Source organism: Phalacrocorax aristotelis, chromosome 2 (assembly GCF_949628215.1).
Source record: "Phalacrocorax aristotelis chromosome 2, bGulAri2.1, whole genome shotgun sequence".
Classification (NCBI taxonomy): Eukaryota; Metazoa; Chordata; class Aves; order Suliformes; family Phalacrocoracidae; genus Phalacrocorax; species Phalacrocorax aristotelis.
The window spans coordinates 1,126,945-1,149,963 of NC_134277.1; the positions used below are offsets into that span (position 1 = coordinate 1,126,945).

The window sequence follows — 23,019 nt, forward strand, 5'->3', positions numbered from 1 at the left end:
CGGCAGCCCCCGCGCGGGCCGACGCCCCGCCACCCGCCACCACACCTCCCGGCGACGGCCACGCCCCCCGCCACACCCTCCCCCCCCCCCCCCCCCCCCCCCACCGCTCACGGGTTCCGGGTTCGATCCCCCGGTCCCTCCGACCCTCCCCGAGCCGTCCCGGCCGCGGCGGGGTCTCCTGCGGAGCCCGCGGGCAGGCGTTGACCGCGCCTGCCGGGGAAGGTGCCGGGACCGGTGCGGCCCCGTCCGGAACCGCCCCGCCCTGCCCCGCCGCGGCGCGCTCCCGCTGCTGCCGCCGCTCCGCCCCGCGGGGCTGCCCAGACCCGCTGGAGCGACGGGACTTTCCGGTAAGCGGTGGGAACGGGAACGGGAGCGGGAGCCGGCACGGCGGGGCTGGCGGGGCGGGGCCGGTCCGGTCCGGTGCCGGTGCTGCCCGCCCGGTGCCGGTGCTGCCCGCCCGGCCGGTCCCGCCCGCACCCCGCACCGCCCGCGTTGTTCCCCGCTCCCTCCCCGCTGTGCCCCCCGGCCCCGCCCCGCCACGGGAGCCCCGCACCTCCCGCCGGGGACGGGACAGGACGGGACCCCAAAGCGATGCGCCCGCCCGGCGGCTCCTTGCGGGTCACCGGCCCCGCTTCCCTCCGCTGCTGCCTCCGGGGTGCCCGGGCAGGGGGCCGCGGGGCTCCGTGCCGCCCAGCACACGCTCCTGAGTCCCCCAGGTCCCTCGGCTGGGGGAGGAGCAGCACCCCCGCCTGCTGGCGACCCTGCCGATCCCCCCCCGATCCTGCCAACCTGCGCCCGGCTTCCGCGGCTCTGCCGGCCGGGGCGTCGCACCTCGGCCCCCTCCCGCCGTCCTGCCGGCTGCGCTACGGCGCCGGATCCGTGCCCGAGGGGGCTCCTGCGCGGTCCTGGCTGCGTTCCCATGTCGGACCCAGCTTTTGGGGCGGCGGTTGCCCTGGGACACCCCGGGAGGTTGGAGAGCCGGGAGCGCACTGCCATCGCGCTTCAGCCCTTGGCGTCTTTTTATTTTCCAGAGGGTGCTGGAGCAACACGAGGCAACTCTATGCCCTTCCCTCCCACCTCCTGAGCCCGACAGCGACCCTCGGCAGGTGAGAAACGTGGGGCCGGGGAGCAACCATGGCACGTGCGGCCCCGTCCCGGCCGTCCCACGCCCGCCGGCACGTGGGGCCGAGCGGAGGGAGCGTCCTGCGGCTCAGCCCCGTCCCGGCGCGTCCCCGCAGGTGGCCCTGTCTCACGGCACAGAGCTGCTGTCGAAGGGTTCGCGCCCACCCGGCGCGGTGCTTGCTGGGAGCTGCCGTACGCAGTGCTGGGTGGCGAGCGGCACTGCCCGCTTGCGAAACGCTGCCGGTGTTGAGCAACACTGGGCATGGGTCCAGCCCCGCTGCTCTCCCACCCGCATGCTGGCGTGGGCTCCCACGGCTCCGGAGCAGGGACCGCACTGCCCTGAGCCGGGTCCCTAGGGCAGGGGGGCAGCGGGTCCTGGGAACCCCCTATGGCTGCCCCAGAGCCGCTTGGCACAGGCAGGGATGCGGGCAGAGCTGGTCCCCAGGGATGGATGGGGCCGCCCCACGCCTCTCCTGCCAGAGGCTCCCGCGGTCTCTGATCTGGCGTCAGGAGACAGGATTGCTCTGAGGGGGAATTGTGTCAGCAGCTTGGTGGTGGTCCCCAGGGCTGTGGGGAGGGGTCTGTCCCCTGTGTCCCTGCGTGCTGGCTGCGGGGTCCTGCCGGGGGATCAGCCCTGAGACTGGCGGGGTCTGCCTGGCCCCGCTGTTGTGCCCTTCGGGGTCGCTGCACCACTTCAAGTGGCTGCCAGGAGTGTGGGATTTGATGGCCCTGACAACCCTCCTGGCACCGGTGCCCAGGCCTCCCTGCGGGCAGCCCTTCCGCCCCAGCGCCCCCGGCTTCCCCCCGGGAGCAGGGGCAGGGCTGGCTCTGAGCCCAGGCAGGGACTGCCCCAGGTGGGCTCTGCCCCACACCCCCTTGCTGGTCCCCAGCCCCCGGGTGCTGCCCCGCGCCGCAGTGGGATGATTCCGGCTGCCCCCTCCCTTGCTGCCCACTGCCCTCCTGCCTGTACCTGGCAGGTGGGGTCCTGCCTGGCCACGTGCCCTCCCGAGGAATGCTGCTGGTGGTGTCTGTAGGTGGGGGTGTGCGGTGGGGCTGGCCCTGGGGGCTCCCCACACTGGTGAGGGACATCCCATGGCTGCTCAGCCTCTCCCTGCCCAGCTTTGCTCTGCGCCGCTGCAGCGAGAGCAGTGAGAGTGCTACAGGGTGGGCTCGGGGCTCCCTGGGGTGGGCAGGGATGTTGCAGGGGCTGGGGGCGACAGAAGCGTCCCCCATCCCGCCCCTAGGACGGAACAGCTCCTGCTGCCCCCATCCCCTGCGGCATCCCAGGGGTGGGATGGGACGGGGGGGGGCCCAGCCCCGCAGCAGTGACCCCCTGCCTGGGGATGCCGGCCTGGCCAGCGGAAGGGAGGGGGCCGTGGGAGCCGCCACCTGGCCGGGTCCCCACGCCGAGCTGTGGGGTGGCGGGGGTTCTGGCCACAGTCCCCAGCACAGGCCCTGTAAGCGCAGCCCTGTCATTAGAGGGGACCGGGTGGCCGCAGGGACCGGGCTGGCTGCCTGAAGATGCCGCGCTGGGGCTTGCCAGGGGCGCCGAGGCTGGCGGGGGAGCACGGGCTGCCACCAGCTCTGCCCCGCTCTCTGCCCCATGTCTGCCTGCCCCACAACCCTCACCCAGCGTGTCCCAGTGCCCGCCCCCTCGCCAGATCCTGAGCACCGTGCTTGTGCAGGCGAATACCCTGGCGCCCACTCCTGCCTGCACTCGTGGGGTTGTGGGGCTGTGTCCCCTCCGTGTCCCCCCGGTGCCCTGGTCCAGCTGCTCTGCGGGGCCAGAGCGTGGCCTCTCCATTGGCACTTGCCCATCCCGGTTGCCGGTGCTCGCCGCTGGCTGCCCCTGTGCCCAGAGGGAGCCACAGTGCAGAGGTGGGGCTGCCCGAGGAGCCGTTCCGGGACTTGGCACCGCCGCTCTGTTTGGATAAAGTGGCCTGGTGCAGGCTTGCCGAAACAAAGACTCTCGCTGCTGCTGCCGCCGCTGCTGATTTTTTTTCTTTCACGCCGGTATAAAAGCTCCCGGCGGCGGCTGGCGTTGGCAGCCCGTGGCGTGGCGGGGCAGAGCGTGGCTGCCCGCTGCCCCTGGCCCTGCGGCGGAGGCCAGGGCTTCAGCCCACGGGAGAGGCAGCCGGGGGGGCCGTGCTGGCCGAGGGCCCTGCTTCGTCCCCCGCTGGGGCAGGTCCCGGTCTGGGGGGACGCCCACCGGCTGGCAGGCGCCCGGCAGCCTCCGCGGGAAGCCGGCGGCAGCAGCAGCACAGCCGGAGCCGCAGCCTTGCCGGGTCGGCAGGCGATGGGGTGAGTGGGGCAGAAGTGCCTGCCCGTGCCAGGGCTGGCGGGGGACAGGGAATGGCGTGGCCAGGCTCGCACCTCCCTGGCCTCCGGGCAGCCGGGGTGGGTGGGTGTATGGCCCTCAGCTCTGCCGTGGGTGATGGCGTGGGGGGCTATGCCCGGCCTTCCCTGCGGCCAAGCTCCCCTCTGGCAGCTGGGGGGGGTCCAAGGGGTCATTGCCAGTGCACGTCCTGGGATGCCACACGGAGCCCGGCACTGTGGCACAGGGGCAGCGGCTCCATAGGGGAAGCAGCTGTGCCTTCCCCTTCCCAGGGCTGGGCTGGGGGCGGCAGTGGGGTCCCCCGGCTGGGGCAGCAGGACCCTCTGATGGGGGTTCCGGTGCTGCACAGGGGGTCCTGGCCTCTCCACAGCTGGGCCGAGGGGGCCATGCCAGTGGTGTGGCGCCGGGGCCGGCAGCCACGGTGGGAGGAAGCACACCGCAGGGTCCGTGGGGCAGCCCCTGCCCGTGGGGGCCGTGCGTGCCCTGCCTCCCGCCCCCTCCCCAGGGCCAGACCCCAGGCGCAGCAGTGGCATGGGCGTGGGCGTGGGTGCGGAGCTGCTTAGCGCCGTGATTCATCTCCCAGATCCGGCGGTTTTGAGGTCGTGGGGCGGGAGGTGTGCGGCGGCAGCGGGGCGGATATTTTTGGTGGCAGCTTCTAAAGTTGCAGTATCTAGAAAATCTCTGCCGGAGTGGGAGCTGTGCCGCGGGCAGTGTTGTCCCGGCCCTGCTCCGTCCCGTGGTGTCCGCTGCAGCGATGGAGGGGCTGCAGGCCCCCAGGTGGGCGTCCGGGAGGCGCTCGGGGTGGCGGGAGCTTCTGGGGGTCTCCTGGAGTAGCCAGGTGAGCTGGGCAGGTGGGAGCGGGGCAGCAGGAGCAGCTGAGCGGGGGCCGGCGCTGGGCTGTGCGGGGGGTTGGCTGCACTGCCTGCCCGCGAGCCCCCCGCCTTCAGCAGCCTCCAGCCCTTGCGTGCAGGGCACGGGTGCTGCCTGGGAAGCGAGGGGCTGCCAGGGGCTCTGGGTGGTCTCAGGTCCTTGGGGGTGGGCAGGGGAGCTGGAGCATGCTGCTCGGCCACCCCCGCCACGCATCTGGGCAGCATCTGCGGGCCGTGCTCCTGAGGGCGGTGGGTGGCACCCCATGGCAGCTGAGCGCTATGGCCATGTGCCTCGCCTGCTCGGGTGCTCCAGCCCTGGTGCCACAGCGGGACGGGCTCCAGCGAGCACCCAGGCCAGGGCAGGGTGGCCTGTGCTGGTGTCCCCAGCCCCTGTCGAGGAGCTGGTGCAGCATTGCCGCTGGCAGTGGGCAGAGATGGCAGTGGGAGAATGGGGGGATGCCCCTGGGGCAGCTGTTGCCATCCCTGGGCTGGGCGGTGGGGCGGGGGTTTGTGTGGCCAGGGCCGCTCGCTCTCCCCTTCTGTGGGCCGGGGCACAGCCTTGCTGTGCCGGGCAGGCTGGGGAACGCGGGGCACGACTGCCGGGTGTGATGGGCACGGCCGGGCCAGCGCCAGGCTCACCCTGCTGCGGTTTTGCCTGGAAATTGGGCACCAGGAGCTCCTAGGTGATGGCTGCCAGCAGGAAGGTGGCAAGGGACACGGTGTGTTCTCCGTCGCCATGGTGTCAGCCAGGCGGTGCGCAGTGGGGCTGGGGCTGCAGAGGTGGCTCTGGTTCCTGACCAGATGTGGCACGGTGGTCACCGTCAGCCCCGCTGTCGGTGGTGGGCACAAACGTGCATATGTACGCGCTGTTCCCACGTTGGGGACCCGCTCCCGGCACAGCTGCTGCTGGCCTGTCCCCCGCCCGGAAGATGTGGTTAGAGGAGGCAGGGTGCTGCCGGCGGCACCGGCACAGGGGAGCAGGCGGCTGGGCTCTGGCTGGCCCCCGCACCCCATCCCATCCCCCCTCGCGGGGTTTGGGGTCGGTGCTGCAGACAGGGCTGCCCCGGTGCTGCCGGGCCGCCGGGATGCGGAAGGGTTGGCGTGGCATTGCCTCACTTCCCGCCTTGCTCAACCCGCCACCGGCCCGGCCTCCCATGCCGGCCTGCGTGGTGCCAGCGGGTGCCAGCGGCGGGGCTGGGGGCGCGTGGGCACCGTGGGGCAGCCCCCATGGTGTGGGGCGTGGGGCTGGGGCCAGGCCCTCTAATCGCCTCAGCGGATCAGGCGGGCAGGCCGGGGCCGGTCCCAGGAATGTGACTCCGGCACCGGTGGGAGCCGCCGAGCCGGCTCGCGCACAGGCGCTGATCGGAGCCAGCCGGTAATTAGCGGCGCAGCGCGGCGTTGGCAGCCCATGGCCGTATCTGCGGCCCTGCCCCGCTTATCGGAGCGGCCTGTTCCCTCGCACAAGGGGCCATTGTGCTGCGCCGCCGGAGCGGGGATGCCGCACGCGGGGCACGGCGCGGCGGGGGCTCGCGCTGCTGCGGGCGCTGCTGCCGGCCTGGCCCTGCGTGGCACAGCCGGGGCACGTGGCTGCGACCCTCCTGCCCCGCGGCTGGCGGGGTGGCGGCATCACAGCTGTGCCGGCGCCCGGAGCCACGTGGTGTCAGCGGCACAGCGATGAGCGCCGACGCCAGCAGAGCTGCAGTGGGGCAGCCCCGTGGCTGCTGGGCATCCCGGCTCATTGGACCCGTCCCCCCGCCACCCCCCGCATCCCAGGGTGCAGGAGCTCCCTGGGGAGCAGGGCCGGCCATGGGGCAGGTGGTCACTGACCCAGCACGGTGCCTGGGGCAGCCGCGGGAGCTCCCGGCTCCTGGGCTCCTCTCGGCAGGGGTGGCACGAGCCGCTGAGCCATTACTGGCCAGCTGCCCAGCCGTGCCTGCCGGGTGACTCAGCCGCCACCACGGAAAGCAGAAGTTCCCCCCGGGTGCCCGTCACCCTTTCCAGCGGGGTCAGGCCGCAGGCTCCCAGGCACCGCGTGTCCCCTGCACAGCTGGACCTGGCACCGTGGGCTCATCCGCCCCGGCACCATCCTGCCAGGTCCCCGCGGTGGCACCGCCAAAGCCTGGGGTAAGGGGCTGGTGGGGCAGGGTGCCGGCAGCTCCCAATTTCAGGCAAGGGGAAGGCAACCGGCTGCCCACGGGCGGTGCTGGGGCTGGCACCCGGCTCCCCCACGCTGAGAGCCATTGAGAGCACGGCTCGGGGCTGCTTCCCAGCTCGGTGTTCCCCGAGAACAATCCCGACCGTGTTCCGGGGCTCTAATCCCCGTGAGCTGCCAACAGGATTAAACTCAGAAAGCTGCTTAGGGCCCGGAGTGGCGAGTGCCTGCCTGCACCGGAGCCCCGGCACCTGCCGGCCATGGTGGCCCAGTGCCGCCTCCCCGGGATGGGTGGGATGGGGGCACCGTCCTGCACGGAGCTCAGCCCAGGTGTGACGCCAGTGCAGCCCCCTGGAGCGGCCCCCCGCTGCGGCCGGGATGGCACGAAGATGCTGGCTGTGCCCGGCTGGTCGCTCAGCACTGCTGACCCTCCCCATGGGTTCTGCCCCCGGACCCCATGCCCCAGAGCCCCCGCTCCCAGCAGCTGTTCTCACTGGCACCAGGGAGCCCCCACACCCCACTTGTGGGTCCCAGTCTTCAGGGCTGAGTGGATGCAGCCCCATGGGACCCTGGGTGCCTGGGGTGCTGGGTGCCCCATGCAGGGAGGCAAAGGCAGTTTGGGGGTCGTGGCTCCTTTTGCAGGGGAATGGAGGTGCCGGCTTGTTCCCTGCCAGTTCCAGCCCCGCTTGGTCGGGCAGGTGCCCCAGTGAGATGAGCTGTGCCCCACCAGCTCCCTGCTACCATGCCATGGTGGGGGGGGCTGCAGCCAGTCCGCCTTGGGCACGGCACTATGGGGTGCACGGGTTGGGGGGTCCCCATCCTGAGTAGGGGGGGAGTTTTGGCTGCCGGCTGCGGCTTGGCCGGTGCCCCAGGAGAGTGGCATGGCAGGTCGGCTAATCTGCGCTCGCTCGTTTGGAATGTGGATGTGCTGGCTCCGGCCCCGGATGGGGAGCGGGGATTAGGGAGCAGCCGGAGCTGAGCAGCGCCGAACCTAAGGGAAGGTAGAGTCCGGTGCCGCGGCCAGGCTTGAGGAGCCGCGGCCTCAGCTCGAGCCTGGCTGCTGCCACCATGCTTGCACCCCCGGGTGCCGGTCAGGGACGGCGTGGCGGGAGGGGTGCCAGTGATGGTGACGAGGATGGTGATGGTGAGCCACCCATGTGAGATGCAGTCATCCGTCACCACCCTCCTCGGTCCCCGCTGTCACGTGGGGCCATCTCCCGTGGCAATAAACCCGCACGCTGGTGCCGGAGGGGTCAGCCTGGTTCCTGGGGAGCTGCCGAGGGGCAAGTGTGGGGCAAAGATGGCCGGTGGGCAGGTGTGGGGGGCTGGGATGGGGGTGCTGGGGGGCTCGCAGGGCTAGTGGGGTGTCAGTCACCGGGTGTCTGCCTGGGGAGGCAGTCACTGCTGGTGCCCCCGGGGTCTGGCTCCCTGCCTGCACACCACGGGGCTGGGTGCATGCCCGGGGTCCCGCCGGGGGGCTGGGTCCCATCCCGCTGCCCCGGCTCCACTCCCCTCCCAGCGTTTGTCTTGGCCCCTGCTCTCCCGCTCCCACCGGCGGCCAAGACAAACCAGCCCAGAGCCAGCCCTGGGGCCAGCCCTGCCCGCGCCTCCCCCCCGGGGCAGCCGAGGAGGGGCAGACCTCGACCCCCTGCCCGCGGCTCTTCCCCAGGGGCGGCAGCGGCACCCGGTGCCCAGGGGAAGGGGACAGCTGGCAGCCGTGCAGTGCTTGGGGCATCACCGCTGCTGGGGCAGCGCCGGCCGCGCCCCTGAGCACCCCTCTTTGTCCCCAGGTTATGCTGCCCCGACACGGTCCCCTGAGCCCCCGCGAGAAGGAGAAGGGCTAAGCCGGCCGTCCCGGGGCGCCACGCCAGCGCCATGACCCACTCCCAGGTATCCTCCGAGATCCACCACATCGTCTCCTCCGCCTTCCAGAGTGTAAGTGCGGCTGTGGGCACGGCCCTGTGGCTGCTGCGGGGGGACGGTGGGGCTGCATCCCCTGTCGCTGCCTGGCTGGGTGAGGGGTGCTGCAGCACGGCCCTCCCACCACGCTGCGCCGTGGCCATGGGGCAGGGCTGTGGCGTGCTGACAGAGCAGCATGGCACAGCCGTGGGGCAGGGCTGTGGCGTGCTGGCAGAGCAGCATGGCACAGCCGTGGGGCAGGGCTGTGGCGTGCTGGCAGAGCAGCATGGCACAGCCGTGGGGCAGGGCTGTGGCGTGCTGGCAGAGCAGCATGGCACAGCCGTGGGGCAGGCTGAGCCGACCGTGCTGGCATGGTGGGTGCCCTCGAGGCAGGTGCTGCCGGGGCGTGCTGGGCCGGGGCCACCGGCTCTGCCGGTGCTGCTCGCCTGCCCCAGCGGTGCAGGGTGCCAGCAGCGCCAGCGCCGCACAGCTGGCTGTGGTGTGGGTTCGTGGGGCTGCCTGGCAGCGGAGTTAATGATTAACCCTTTGCGTCGCACTGTGCGACTGCCCGGTGCTGTTGGGCAAGTCCCCGTTGCCGTGCACGTGACTGGGGATGGGACCTGCGGCCCCCTCCTCGCGGCTCCGCCACCCATGGATTTCCTCCTGGGCACCCGGGTAAGCCGCAGCCTTGCCCACACCGCCGCACTGGCAGCTCCCGCGTCCCCCTGGGACCCAGCCAAGGGCACCCGTCTCCGCCTGTCCCAGGGCTGAAGCTGGGCCCGGTGGAGCCGCGGGTGCCCCGTGGGCTCTAGGAGCGTGCTGGGGACGTGGGCATCGCCCTGGGATGGGGCGCTGGCTCGGGAGCGGCTCGGCCCCACTGAGCCCTGGCTCGGTCCCCCGGCTGCGGCACGCGTGGGGATGCGGTTGCTCGGCCACGCCGGGCCGGGAATGAGGCGGGTTCGGTGAGGGGGTCCTGGGGGTCACCATGGGCAGGGTCAACACACTGGAGGAGCCGGGCCACGGGGGAGGCAGGGGCGTGCGGCATGGTCACGGTGTGGGCAGCAGGTGGGGACTCCAAGGTCATCCTGGGGCTGGCAGGACCCTGGGGTCAGGGCGCAGGGGTGCGGAGGGGTTGGGGCACAGGGGTTTGGGGGCCGGCAGGGCCCGCTTCGGCAGGTGCCGTGGGAGCCGCCGGGGCGCTGCCAGGGCTGGAGGATGGAGAGCGGTGGGTTTGTGGGGCACCGAGCTGTGGCCGGATGGTCTGGGAGGGCCGAGGGGTCGCTGGGGCGGTGGAAGGGACATGGTGGGAGTGGGGGGATGTGGGCAGAGGACGTGGCCTGACGCTGCTGTTGTCATATAGCAGCCTTGATGCCGTAGGGTTGTGGGTGTGATGGGACGGCGTGGGTCTGCCCATCCCGTCACCCCCACTGTGGTACCCCATCCCAGGCAGGGCCTAGCACTTTGGGGTCTCTGCCAGGAGCCCATGGCTCTGCCTGAGGACATGGTGTCTGGGCCGGGATGTGCCAGGCTGGGGGGGCTGTGGCACAGCCCTGGCTGGGCACATGCCACGGGGCATCGACTCAGGGCGCCGGCCAGTCCCCAGGAGGCCGGCAGCCCCCACCACCGCAGCCCGGGGGTCCCAGCAGGCAGAGCCCAGCACCCGCCACCCCAGCAGGGGTCGGTGCCTGGTGTGCCCCGTCCTCCCCCAGGCTCCCTGCTGTGTCTGGGCAGCACCGTCCTCCCCATCCCCCTCCTCCCAGTGCCCCCATTCCCACGCCCCCCCTCCGGGGGTCGGGACCTGCCTCATCCCGGGGGTCACTGGGGGTGGTGGGGAAGGTACCCTCCCCCCGGGCTGAGCACTGCACTGCGGGCAGGTCTGGGGGGGCCGGGGCGGGGGGTGTCGGCAGTGCAGCCCCAGCAGGGGCCGGGGGGGTGGGCCAAAGCTCCCGCCTTACCGGGGGGGGCTTTACAGGGAGGGGGGAAGCCGTGCATTACTGGGGGGGTGGTGACGCGACCCGACCCGTGCAGCACCGGGGCGGGGGGGGCAGCGCGCACCGGGGGGTCGCCGTGCGGCCGCGAGCAGAGCCGGTGCGTTCCTGGGGGGCCCCCGTGCATCACTGGCGGGGGGGTGTGTGCATGCTGGGGGGGGCCGTGCATTCCCGAGGGGCCAGTGCGGTGCCGGGGGGCTCGGTGCATTCCGGGGGGGTCGGTGCGGGGCCGGGGGACCGGTGCGTGCCCCGGGGCCGGTGCGTGCCTGGGGGGCCGGCGCAGCCCGATGCTGCGGGCGCAGCCGGTGCCCTCTGCGGGCCGCTGTCACCTTGAGGCGGGCGCGGGGCGGCTCCGTCAATATTTGGCGAGGCCGGGGAAGGAGCCGCCGCCCCCCGCCCCCCCCGCCCCCCGCCGCCCCCATCCCCGGCCGGGCCGGGCCGCGCCGCCCCGATAAAGCGCTGCGGGAGCTGCGGCGGGAGCGCGGCTCCGCCATGACTCAGGTAGGACCGGCCGGCCGGGCACGCGCCCCCCCCAGCCCTGCACGCCCCCCCCCCAGCCCCCCCCATGCAGCTCTGCACCCCCCAGCCCCGCACCTCCCACCCCCCATGCAGCCCTGCACCCCTCCTGCACCCACAGCCTGCACCCCTGTACCCCCTCTCCACCTCCGGCAGCCCCGCAGCCCCCTCGCCCCCCCTCCCCCCAGCCCAGGAGTCCACCCCCTGCACCCCAGCACCCACAGCTGGGGCGCACCAGCACTGCTGGGACAGGGGCACGGCACCGGGGGCACCGCAGGTGCGGGGGTCTGGGGTGCGCAGTGGGGACACGGCACTGGGGGTGCTGGGTCGGGGCTGACCGGGACACGTGTGCGGGGAGCGCGGCACCAGGGATGCTGGCTGGGGCCGCACTGGGGTGCAGGGCACTGGGGGTACTGGGGTACATGGGCAGAGCGCGGCAGCAGGGCATGGCGCTGGGGATGCTGGGTCAGGCTGCGCTGGGGTGCTGGGGTACGTGCGGGGGGAGCACGGCACTGGAGCGCCGCGCCGAGGCTGGGGGGTGCGGCGTATGCTGGGTGCAAATGGCACAGTGGGCACCCAGCCCAGGGGGGCAGCCCATGGTGTGCCGGGGTATGTGTGTCCCTTGGGCGCAGGGCCTTTGGGGACCCCAGAGAGCTGTTGTCCGGGGTGCCCCCCCGTGGGGCTGCGTGACTGGGGCATGCTGGGGGCCATCGGCAGTGCCCAGTGCCCGCTCAGCCCCGCTGCCGGCCCACAGCCCGAGCAGGAGGCGCTGGGCGCCAGCTCGCCCGCATTTGGGGAGGAGGAGGAGGAGAAGGACCTGAACAAGGCGCTGGGCGTAGAGCGCTTTGAGGAGATCCTGTGTGACACGCACCCCCGCAACGTGGAGGAGGCTGGGCGCAGCTACAGCGAGGAGGACTTCGAGTGTGAGTGGGGCCCAGGGGGCGGTGGGCGGGCGGGGGGCAGTCAGGCAGGGCGCCAACCCCGCCCTGCCCCTCCGCAGACCACCGCCAGTCGTCCCACCACATCCACCACCCGCTCTCCACACACCTGCCCTCCGACACCCGCCGCAAGAAGGGGGTGCCGAAAAAGGGTAAAAAGAAGCACCGCCGAGCCTCAGTCCCTGGCGAGAACCCCACCATCGAGGAGGCCGAAGAGGATGAGGATGAGGCGTGCGACACGGAGACAGAGCGGTCGGCAGAGGAGCTCCTGCAGCCCGGCCCGCCCGAGGCAGTGCAGGTGAGGGCAGGGCTGGGTGCGGGGGCAATGCTGTGCCCCCTGCTCTGGGGGGTCTCTGGGCGGGCACTGGGCACAGCCGGGGCACTGGGAGCCGGAGCTGGTGGCCCCTGCGGCCGGGGTACATGGCTCCACGGCAGCTGTTTTCTCCCATGCCCCGTCTCAGTTCTTCCTGCAGGAGGATGAGGTGATGGACCGTCCGGGAGAGGAGCCAGTGGCCCCCACCGTGCTGCCCGGCTCCCCCCCGGAGCCCCGTGGGTCCACATCCCCCAGGGAAGCCCGGGCAGGCAGGTGAGCAGGGGCTGGGGCTGGCAGCGCTGGGGCTCACCTGGGGCTTGGCCGGGGCTCCCTGGGGCAGGCAGCCCCCTCCGGCTGCCCCATGGCCCTGCTGTGGGGCAGAGCTGGGGCTCATCTCTGAGATGGGCGCCTGCCTTGCAGCCCCGACGTGGAGGAGGGAGGTTCGGCGGAGGGAGCGGCCGGTGCCGAGGCTGGCTCCCCCGGTCGCCCCGTTCCCAAGTCGCAGCTGGGGCACCGCAGCTACAACCTGCACGAGCGGCGGCGGATTGGCAGCATGACGGGCGTGGAGCAGGCCCAGTACCAGAAGATGCCGACAGACGAGTCGGAGGCCCAGACGCTGGCCTCGGCCGACCTGGACTACATGAAAAGTGAGTGGGGAGCACCCTGCGCCGTGGGGGGCTGTGCTCGCAGCACACCATCGGCATGGCAGGAGCCGAGCCATGCACTGGGATGAGCAGGGTCACCCCGGCTGTAGCAGAGCCGGGCTGGGCGCAGGCTCTGGCTCCGCTCCAGGTGCTGGGTATGGCCGCAGGGAACCCCTTCCCAGGGCGCCGGGGATGGGCAAGGTCTGCGCCCACATGGAGCGCAGCCAGGAGCCGGTTCCCCCGGGGCGGCTGGAGCCGGAGGCGGTGGTGGTGCCTCTCCTGGGTGCTTGCCAGCCCCTGGCGATTTGCAGCTCAGGGACTCCCAGGGCGGTGGGTGGTGCCTCAGAGCTCCCTGGGGAGCGCTCCCCGCAGCGGAGCTGTGTGCTGACGGGCACACGCAGCCCTTGGCATGGGGGCCGTGGGTGACCCCAGCGTGAGGAGCCACCTCAGCTCCTGCTCGTCACCTCCAGCCGTGGCGCTGGAGGAGCAGCCAACGGGTGACCCCCCCGGTGCCGCAGCACTTGCCAGCACGCAGATCTTGTGTTCCCCCCGCCCCGCTGAGTGCTGCCCTGCCCCGCTCACAGACCCCAGGGCTGTGATGGTCCTTGCCCAGCCCCAGCTCGGGTCCCTCTGCTCCGAGCTGCCCCGGGCAGGCTGCCAGCCCATGGCTTCCCCGGGCTTCCCGGTGCCAGGGCTCGGCATCCCCCTGGGGCGCAGGGCTGTGAGCTCCACAGGTCGCCCACCCACCACCATCGCGGTCCTCCCTGTCTCCGGCAGGTCACCGCTTTGAGGATGTGCCGGGGGTGCGCCGGCACCTCGTCCGGAAGAGCGCCAAGGCGCAGGTGGTCCACGTCAGCAAGGACCACAAGGAGCCCAGCACACGGCACCGCAAGCAGGACCGGCAGCCCCATGAGGTGGGGGGTCCCGGTGCCCGGCGGGGCTGGTGGGGCTGGGGGTCCCAGCGCAGCAGAGGAGTCGGAGCGTGGCGCAGGACCAGGGGAGCGGCTGGGAGGGTGCATCTTGCCTGGGGCGCTGCAGGGGGGTGCTGCCTGTGCATGGCCCCATCCCCACAGGGGGGTCCCGGCACTGTCCCGGCACTGACCCGGCTGTGCCGGCAGGTGTTCGTGGAGCTGAACGAGCTGGTGCTGGACAAGAACCAGGAGCTGCAGTGGAAGGAGACGGCACGCTGGATCAAGTTTGAGGAGGATGTGGAGGAAGAGACGGACCGCTGGGGCAAGCCCCATGTGGCCTCCCTGTCCTTCCGCAGCCTCCTGGAGCTACGCAAGACCCTATCCCACGGTAGGGAAGCAGGGACGGCCCCAGGGGGCCCGGGCAGGGGAGGGTCCCTGGCCCTGCTCGCCGCAGCCCCTGTCTCCCTCACCCAGGGGCTGTGCTCCTCGACCTGGACCAGAAGACGCTGCCGGGGGTGGCTCACCAGGTGGTGGAGCAGATGGTCATCACTGACCAGATCCGGGCCGAGGACCGTGCCAACGTGCTGCGGGCGCTGCTGCTCAAGCACAGGTGAGCACGAGGGGCAGCGACCCGCAGCCCCCCCTCCGCCAGGCCCTGCTCCCCACAGCCGTGGGACAGTGCTGTCCCGGGATCACTGGTGTGCGGTGGGGTGGCTGTGCCAAGCTGCCAGCTGCTCTCCCATCGTGCTGCCACGGTCAGCCCTGGCTTTGTCCTGCAGCCACCCGAGCGATGAGAAGGACTTCTCCTTCCCCCGAAACATCTCGGCCGGCAGCCTGGGCTCCCTGCTCGTGCACCACCACAGCACCAACCACGTGGCCGAGGGCAGTGAGCCGGCCGTCACGGAGCCCCTCATCGCCGGCCACGCCGTGGAGCACGACGTGCGGGTCGACGTGGAGCGGGAGGTGAGCCCGGCTCCCGCGTCCGTGCCATGCTGTCCCCAGCCCTCTGCCTGTGCCTTCCTCCCAGCCTGCCACTGCTCCTCATCCTCGGGAGGGGGCCTGACCCCAGCTCTGTCCCCGCAGAGGGAGGTCCTCACTCCCACGCCCCCGGCCGGCATCACTCGCTCCAAGTCCAAGCACGAGCTGAAGCTGCTGGAGAAGATCCCGGACAACGCCGAGGCCACGGTGGTGCTTGTGGGTACGGAGGGGTGGCGGGGAGGCAGCAGGGTGGGTGTGGGGATGGGGGACCACATGCCAGGCTCCTGCGGTGACCCTCTGTGCCCTGCGGAGACCCCGTGAGCCCAGCAGTGACCCCCTGTGCCCCCGCAGGCTGCGTGGAGTTCCTGGACCAGCCCACCATGGCCTTCGTGCGGCTGCAGGAGGCGGTGGAGCTGGACTCGGTGCTGGAGGTGCCCGTCCCTGTGCGGTTCCTCTTCGTGCTGCTGGGGCCCAGCAGCACCCACATGGACTACCATGAGATTGGGCGCTCCATCTCCACCCTCATGTCTGACAAGGTGAGCACCGTGTCCCTGCCGGGGCCGTGCCCTGCGGCCGGGCTCGGGGCCCTGTGGTGCCCCGGACGGGCGATCTGACTCCGCTGCCTCCCCGCCAGCAATTCCACGAGGCTGCGTACCTGGCCGATGACCGCCACGACCTCCTCAACGCCATCAACGAGTTCCTGGACTGCAGCGTGGTGCTGCCGCCCTCCGAGGTGCAGGGAGAGGAGCTGCTGTGCAGCGTCGCCCACTTCCAGCGCGAGATGCTGAAGAAGAGGGAGGAGCAGGAGCGGCGGCTGCTGCTGGAGCCCAAGTCCCCCGAGGAGAAAGGTGCCGGTGGGGCCGGGAGTGGGGAGGGTTTGGGGCAGGGTCTGGGTGAGGGCACCTGGCTGGCAGGGTCTCACTGTCCGTCCGTCCGTCTGTCCGCGGGGCACAGCGCTGCTAAAGCTGAAGGTGGTGGAGGGAGAGGGTGAGGAGGAGGACGACCCCCTGCGGCGCACAGGCCGGCCCTTTGGGGGGCTGATCCGGGACGTGCGGCGGCGGTACCCCAAGTACCTGAGCGACTTCAGGGATGCGCTGAGCCCCCAGTGCATCGCGGCCGTCATCTTCATCTACTTCGCCGCGCTGTCACCAGCCATTACCTTCGGAGGGCTGCTGGGTGAGTGCTGGGGGGCACGGCGCTGCCGGGGTGGGCCAGGGCAGGGCACTCGCGGGGGCACTGCGAGCGTGGGTGCTGTGTGCCGCCCCGTGTGTGCACTGCAGGAGGGAGCAGGTAGGAGCTGCCAGGGCCCGGGGCCATCGGCTGCGATGCCAGGGACGAAGGCTCCCGTCCCGCCGGGTGTGCCTGAGCCTGTCCTGCCCACAGGGGAGAAGACGCAGGGCCTGATCGGGGTGTCTGAGCTGATCATCTCCACGTCGCTGCAGGGCGTGCTTTTCTGCCTGCTGGGCGCCCAGCCCCTGCTCATCATCGGCTTCTCGGGGCCCCTGCTCGTCTTCGAGGAGGCTTTCTTCACGGTGAGAGTGTGGGCAGGGGCGGGAGGGCAGGTGTCCCTGGTATGGGGCAGGCATCCCCCCAGTGGCGCCACTGATCCTGCCAGAGCCCTCCCTGCTCCACTGCCTGGGTCTCTGCTCCACTGCCCGGGGCTCTGCTCCAGCCTGCAGCCATCCGTCTTGCTGACACCTGCCTGTCTCTCTGCCTGTCCCTCCGTCTGTCTGTCCATGTGGCACCGGCAGTTCTGCACGTCCAACGAGCTGGAGTACCTGGTGGGGCGCGTCTGGATCGGCTTCTGGCTCATCCTCATCGTGCTGGTCATGGTGGCCTTTGAGGGCAGCTTTCTGGTGCGCTTCGTCTCCCGCTTCACCCAGGAGATCTTTGCCTTCCTCATCTCCCTCATCTTCATCTACGAGACCTTCTCCAAGCTGGCCAAGGTGAGACGATGGGACCAGGGCCAGGGAGGCAGCAGGGTGGGGACAGGCAGGACCGGCCTGAGCATCGCGCTGCTGCAGATCTTCCAGGAGCACCCCCTGCACAGCTGCCTGCAGGCGAACGGCACCAGCGTGGACGCAGAGGCGTGGAGGAACAGCAGCACGGCCTCGGCCAACGGCACGGCCAGCCGCACCGCAGCCAAGGTGACGGGGCTGCCCAACACGGCGCTGCTCTCGCTGGTGCTCATGGCCGGCACCTTCTTCATCGCCTTCTTCCTGCGCAAGTTCAAGAACAGCCGGTTCTTCCCCGGACGGGTGCGTGGGGCAGGCGGGACGGCAGCGCAGGCGCTGCGTGGGGCCCTGGGGTGAGCCCAGCTTTGGGGGTGGGGTCCGGGTGGTGGGGCTGGGGCCAGGCTGACGCTGCTCTTCCCGCAGATCCGGCGGCTCATCGGGGACTTCGGGGTGCCCATTGCCATCCTGGTGATGGTGCTGGTGGACTACAGCATCCAGGACACCTACACGCAGGTCAGCACCCAACCAACGCCCCCAGCCAGGACCCCACACCCCACGCCCTCCTGCGGGGCCCCGGTCCCTCTTGCCTGCTGCCATCCTGGCTGCAGGTCGGCTGCTCCCAGCACGTGTGGCACTGCTGGTCCCTGCCACGGCTGCTGCGGTGCTTGGCCGCCCCTGGCTCCCGGTGCCCTTCCTCTCCCCGCATTGCTGGGAGCCCTTTGAGTCTGGCTGCAGTGGGTCCCGGTGCCTCTGTGGCTCACCCTGCACCCCATGGCACCCCTCGCTCTGGGGGAGCTGCGCACCAGGGGGCAGAGCCGTGCCCCCACCCCAGCGTTTCTCGCCCCTCCCTGCAGAAGCTGAGTGTGCCCAGCGGGTTCTCGGTGACGTCCCCAGACAAGCGGGGCTGGGTGATCAACCCCCTGGGCAAGAAGAGCGACTTCCCCGTCTGGATGATGGTGGCCAGCGGCCTCCCCGCCATCCTTGTCTTCATCCTCATCTTCATGGAGACGCAGATCACTACGTGAGCGCAGCGGGGCAGGGCTGGGCGCTCAGCAGGGCCGCGCGGGGCGCGAGTGGGGCGGGGTGTGCCATGGCGAGCTGTGCCAAGCTGTGCTGTACTATGCCGTGCAATGCTGAGCTGTGCCGAGCTGTGCTGAGCCAGGCTGTGCCAGGCTGAGCCGTGCCAAGCTGTGCTGTGCCATGCTGAGCTGCGCCGTGCCGTGCCAGGCTGAGCCGTGCCACGCTTTGCCGTGCCAAGCCCCGGTCAGGCTGTGCCGACGGTCTGCCCTTGTGCCCAGGCTGATCATCAGCAAGAAGGAGCGGATGCTGCAGAAGGGCTCTGGGTTCCACCTTGACCTCCTGCTCATCGTGGCCATGGGTGGCTTCTTCGCGCTCTTCGGGCTGCCGTGGCTCGCCGCGGCCACGGTGCGCTCTGTCACGCACGCCAACGCCCTCACCATCATGAGCAAGGCTGTGGCGCCCGGGGACAAGCCCAAGATCCAGGAGGTGAAGGAGCAGCGGGTCACTGGGCTGCTGGTGGCTGTGCTTGTCGGTAGGTCCAGCCCTGCCTGCTGTGGGTCCCCCGCCAGTTACTCCATCCTGCATGGCCATGGGGGGGGTTGGGCAGCCCTGGGGAGCTGCGGCAGTGCAGGGAGCAGCGTTGCAGGTGGGGGGTGGGGGGCTGGGCCCACAAGAGCTTGGGGTGCCCCAAGCCCCGGCCAAATTGGCGTGGCTGCCCTGTCCCACATGGACACGAGTGATGCAGGACCCTCCCCAAGCATGGGAGGTGACTGGGCAGGGAGGTGTGGCGTGGGGCAGGGGGGAGCTGTTGTGACCCCTGGCCCCAGCTGGGGCTCTGGGCGCCCACTCCCCGGGCACCACAGCTGACCCCGCTCTGGCCCAGGCCTGTCCATCGTCATCGGGAAGCTGCTGCAGCAGATCCCGCTGGCCGTGCTCTTTGGGATCTTCCTCTACATGGGCGTCACCTCCCTCAATGGCATCCAGTTCTACGAGCGCCTGCAGCTGCTGCTGATGCCCCCCAAGCACCACCCTGATGTCACCTACGTCAAAAAGGTGGGGGGGGGGGGTGTGTCCCAGGGGGGTGGAGCCTCATCTGGTGCAGCAGCCAGCCTGGGGCACCCTTGGGCTTGGGGCAGCCGGGTGTCTGTGGAACGGACTCTGCAGAGCCTTGTTCAGGGCAGTTCCTCCGGGGAGGGCAGACCCTGGCGGGGCTGTGGGCGCTGTGCCCTGGGGGTCGGGGGGGGTTGTACGGCCGGGGGCAGGCTGCACCTGGGCTGGGAGGGGTCCAGCACTCACGTGCACCCAGCACTGACGCCCATCCCCACGCAGGTGCGCACACTGCGCATGCACCTCTTCACTGGGCTGCAGCTGGCGTGTCTGGCCGTGCTCTGGGCCGTCATGTCCACGGTGGCCTCCCTGGCCTTCCCCTTCATCCTCATCCTCACGGTGCCACTCCGCATGTGCCTGCTCAGCCGCATCTTCACCGACCGTGAGATGAAGTGTGTAAGTACCTGCTCCGTGTCCTATGGCCGGCTGCGCCCCTTGTGCCTGGGGCCGTGACGGTGGGACCCACGCGGGTGGGCAGCGAGGCAGGGGAACCCCCCTTCGCTGCCTGCTCAGCTGCCCCCTCCCCGCAGCTGGACGCAGACGAGGCCGAGCCCATCTTAGACGAGCGGGAAGGCGTGGACGAGTACAACGAAATGCCGATGCCGGTGTGACGGCGTGCCAGCCAGCACGCTGCCTGCGGCTGCGGGGCCGGGCACGGCCAGGCCCCCCGTGCTGCCGCCCTGCGCGGGGACGGGGGCAGCGGCTGCGCAGCCGTGCCCAGCGGGGACGGGCACCGCATGCTCCCCGTGCCTTTTGGGGGACACCTGCCAAAGAGATGCCGGCCCACAGCCTCGCCCCGCCGGGGACTCCCCCCACACCCCTCCTGCATGGTACAGAGCTGGGCTGTGCCTTCAGTCCCCCTCGGGCATGTCCTGACCATGCCATGGGGCAGAGCCCCCCCGTCACCCTCCAGCAGAGCTGCAGGTCCTGGCCCTGCCCCAGCCCCTCCGCAGCCCCCAGCCAGGCCCTGGGCTCACACCAGACAATCAGCTGCTTCCTCAGTCCCACCGTGTTTTATTTAACACAGTAATTTCAATGGCAATAACCAGCTTCATAATGAGCGTGCCAGGCTGAGGGGTGCCGAGGTGGCTGAGGCGGGGGCAAGGGGGTGAGCCCCGTGCCCGCCCTGCCCATGCTACGGCCATGCGAGGGCAGGGCTGCAGGCAGCAGCATCCCACACGCCCCACGCTGCCAGGGCGGGGGGTGGGGGCCCACGCCTGCCTGTCCCCCTGCAGGTCAGACAGCCGGGGGGGGGTTCTGCACCCTGGGCTGCCGGGGTGGGGGGCATGGGGGTCGCCTTGTGCCAAGGCCAGGCCGGGCAGGGGCTGTGGGGCCGGCCGCTGCCTTGTAGTAATAAACACAACGGACTTTGCACACTTTTCACCAGTTTTATTGTAAAGTTAACTCCCACTTCCCAAGCACCCCCCCCCATCCTCCCAGCTCGGGGAGCAGCCCCCTGTGCAAACAGCCGCGGCCCTGCCTGACCTGCTCCCTGCCCTCTGTGGGGTCTGCTGCAGCCCCTCCCCAGACCCTGCGCAACCCTGCAGGTGGGGGCCAGGCACAGCCCTCCCTCCCAGCAGCCGTGCTGGGGGCACAGGGACGCTCCCCATCCATGCTGCTGGGAATCGAGACCAGGCCCCGCCCCGGTGACCCTTGCAGGCAGGGCTGGGGGGGTGGGGCCAGGCGGGGGGGCAGTGAGGGGCACCCCATCCCCAGTAGCATAGACCCAAACATTCCCCTACGCACCAGTCAAGTCACACCCCTTCCCCCCCGCTAACAGCAATAAATATCTCACACTACCCCAGCCCCACATCAAGGAGCAGATGCCCATGGCCCGGCCCCAAGCCCGCCCCGCCCCAGACAGGGGGCAGCTCCATCTCCCACCCCAGCGGAAAGGGGCTGTCAGCACCCACCTGTGCCCACCCCGCTCTGCCCCCTCCCCACCCAGGGCCCGGGACTCGGGGCATCCGTCCCTCAGAAGCGCAGCTCCCTCAGCTTCTGCCGCAGGTAGTGCTTGGCCTCCTCGATGCCACTCACCTTCTCCAGCTCCGTGTAGGGCAGCTGGAAGGGGACAGGGAGAAACCATCAGAACACCGCCACCTCCACCAGCACCCAGCCTGAGGCTGCCCGGACAGCCCTCTGTGGCGGCAGGGGCAAGAACCAGGGCTTGGGACCCTTCCCAGGGGCAAGGAGGACAGTGCTGTTCCTCCCATGGGGAGGGAGGGCCCAGGAGGAGCGGACAAGTCCCAGCTCGGCCTCCCACCGACCCACAGGCAGAGGAAGCTCGTCCCGGGGCAAGGCGCAGCGATGGGGCTGCCTCCCGGGTGAGTCCCCGCTGGCTCTGCCCTCCCAGCGCTTCCTCCCGAACCCGGGCACGCCGTGAAGGCAGCTGCCCCCACCGGCGCCCACCCCACCGGCGCCCACCCCCACCGGCGGAGAGCACCCGCAGGGTCAGCGCCCTGGTCCGCACCGCGGTCGGGGCCCAGCGCGCAGGGGGTGCGCACGCCGAGGGGACGCGCAGCGCTGCAGGGCCAGGGGAGCTCACGAGCCTCACCCCAGCCTTGAACCCCCAGTCGCCGACCACCAGGGAGGGAGGAAGAGCAAAACCCAGCCCCCCTCCCCCTGTGCAGGGCCGTGAGCCCGGGGCGCATCCGCAGCCCTTGGCGAGGGGAGACAAGCGAAGGGAGTGTTTTGCGTGAGGGAGAGGAGGGTCTCGCTGGCGCAGCGAAGGATGGAGGCTGCTGCCTGCAGCACAGCCCTGCTGAGCTCCGGCGGCGCCCTCGGCCTCCCTCGAACAAGCAGCAGCAGCGGAGCCCAAGGTGCAGGGGTGAGTGGTGCGAGAGGGCAGGGCAGGGCTACGGGGCCGCTGCTCAGCAGGCTGCAGCGGGACCTCAGCCCTGCCTGGAAGAGCAGGGGACACACCAACCCTGTGCTCTGGCTCCGCTGCTGCAGGCTCTCTCCAGAGGATGGGATGGCACGAAACCACTCCCAGGAGCGGGCAGCACCTGTATGATCCACAGCAGCCTCCCACCAGAAGAAAGGGCTGTAGGACTGTGCCAAGCCCAGGTAACAGTTTCTTCCCCAACATGTCATTTTAACCACAGTCTGCTAAGGAAAGGAGGCACCAGACTAACAAAAACAGCAACACCCATCCCTTTGCCCAGGAGAGGTGGTACAGGGTGCCAAGGGGCCGTGGAGACCCCACTGGGAAAGCTGAACTGGTGTCAGTCTAGAGCCAGGAGCACTCTCTGCCCTGAACAGCAAACACAGCCTGGAGCTAAACGTGTCGCCCAAGGGCCACGAGGCCCAGGCCACCCCAACTGTGAGACAGGTGCACCCACAGGGATGAGATGGGATAAGATGCACCCCCCAGTACCAGCCACCCTCTGGGGACGTGGGAGGTACTTAGCCTCTGAAAACACCTGTCCCAGTTCGAGGCTGAGCCCAGCTCCAGCCTGCACGCGTGGCTGCGTATCTGTCCCGCACTAGGCTGGGAGCACCAAAGGAATCAAGCACTGGGGCAGCCGTGCGGGAACAGATCCACAGGGACAAGAGGGGGAGACTCCAGCTACCACCAGTGATCCCTCCGCACTGGTGTCAGGGACTGGGGGGCAAAACTTGTTGGGGGTGGCTGGGAGCGCCGCTGGTCCGACCTCGCAGAGGCGCCTCCAGTGCTCACGGAGCAGGGGTAAGGGTAGCCATGACCCACGCCTCAGGCCTCTCTGCCGGCACAGCAGAGGGCTAAAGGCACTGCACTGCCGTAACAGGACCCGCGCATTCACCCCGACTGCAGCCCAGCCCTTGGGAGGAGTCCTGCCCTGTCCCTCCTGGGAATAAGGAAGTACAAGAAAAGCTCTCCTTCAGGCTTGGAGATCCTGCTGCGAGAGGCAGGACGCAGCGCTGGGGCTAGAGCCATGCAGGGGAGTTCTTGGCCAGGAACCTCACCTGCCCTTCCCAGCCCTCGGGGCTGAGCAGACGAGCTGCAGCTGAAGAGAGGCAGCGGCCCTGGCGCACCTCAGCCTGCTCTGAGACGGTGCCTGGGACAGGGCCGGGGGGAAGGCGTGCCCCTCCGCGGGGAAGTGACACCGCTCGCTCTGTGCCGCGTCCGCAGATACGGGGAGACCCGAGCCCTGGAGGGGCACAGACGCCTCCTCGGAGCAGGGCTGGAGCCTGGCCCCGGAGGAGCCCGGCTCCGGAGCCAGGTCTGCAGGAGAGCTGTTGGTCCGGAAGGGCTCCCTGCACGGCAAGGGGGTGGTCTGCTATGCCAAAAGC

General features: G+C 70.9%; 3 protein-coding genes across 6 annotated transcripts in view; 1 reads left to right on the forward strand and 2 right to left on the reverse strand.

Annotated features, from left to right (window-relative positions):
• On the forward strand, positions 1–20,129 carry SLC4A2 (solute carrier family 4 member 2). 4 transcript variants are annotated; one of them, XM_075082094.1, is made up of 24 exons: positions 1–347; positions 1,032–1,106; positions 8,269–8,413; positions 11,636–11,804; positions 11,882–12,117; positions 12,281–12,405; positions 12,553–12,779; positions 13,554–13,690; positions 13,895–14,075; positions 14,162–14,297; positions 14,467–14,650; positions 14,771–14,885; positions 15,017–15,201; positions 15,300–15,513; positions 15,620–15,841; positions 16,049–16,197; positions 16,417–16,611; positions 16,690–16,923; positions 17,044–17,133; positions 17,475–17,641; positions 17,919–18,172; positions 18,524–18,693; positions 18,970–19,143; positions 19,278–20,129. In XM_075082094.1, exons 3-24 carry the CDS (start codon positions 8,354–8,356, stop codon positions 19,356–19,358), a joined length of 3,705 nt encoding a protein of 1,234 aa, XP_074938195.1. In that variant the 5' UTR covers positions 1–347; positions 1,032–1,106; positions 8,269–8,353; the 3' UTR covers positions 19,359–20,129. The 4 variants fall into 4 exon arrangements, with proteins under 4 accessions (XP_074938195.1, XP_074938193.1, XP_074938192.1 ...); XM_075082092.1 differs by lacking the exons at positions 1–347; positions 1,032–1,106; positions 8,269–8,413 and adding an exon at positions 8,661–9,052 and having other exon boundaries at positions 12,293–12,405; XM_075082091.1 differs by lacking the exons at positions 1–347; positions 1,032–1,106; positions 8,269–8,413 and adding an exon at positions 8,666–9,052.
• The window catches only part of ATG9B (autophagy related 9B), a 116,727-nt gene that overhangs the window by 26,367 nt on the left and 67,341 nt on the right, over positions 1–23,019 (reverse strand). The gene's annotated exons all lie outside the window — the stretch shown is intronic.
• The window catches only part of FASTK (Fas activated serine/threonine kinase), a 15,095-nt gene continuing 12,191 nt past the window's right edge, over positions 20,116–23,019 (reverse strand). The window contains exon 10 of the mRNA XM_075082107.1: positions 20,116–20,808. Coding sequence (XP_074938208.1) covers positions 20,722–20,808 — 87 coding nt within the window. The 3' untranslated portion in view covers positions 20,116–20,721. The remainder of the gene's footprint in view (positions 20,809–23,019) is intronic.

Excerpts from the sequence above, each read along its gene's own strand:
- SLC4A2 (XM_075082091.1), top strand. The coding sequence starts at position 8,912 with ATGATTAACCCTTTGCGTCGCACTGTGCGACTGCCCGGTGCTGTTGGG. Across the intron at positions 11,805-11,881 it reads CAGCGAGGAGGACTTCGAGT|ACCACCGCCAGTCGTCCCAC; the intron begins GTGAGTGGGGCC and ends GCCCCTCCGCAG. Across the intron at positions 14,651-14,770 it reads GGGTCGACGTGGAGCGGGAG|AGGGAGGTCCTCACTCCCAC; the intron begins GTGAGCCCGGCT and ends CTGTCCCCGCAG.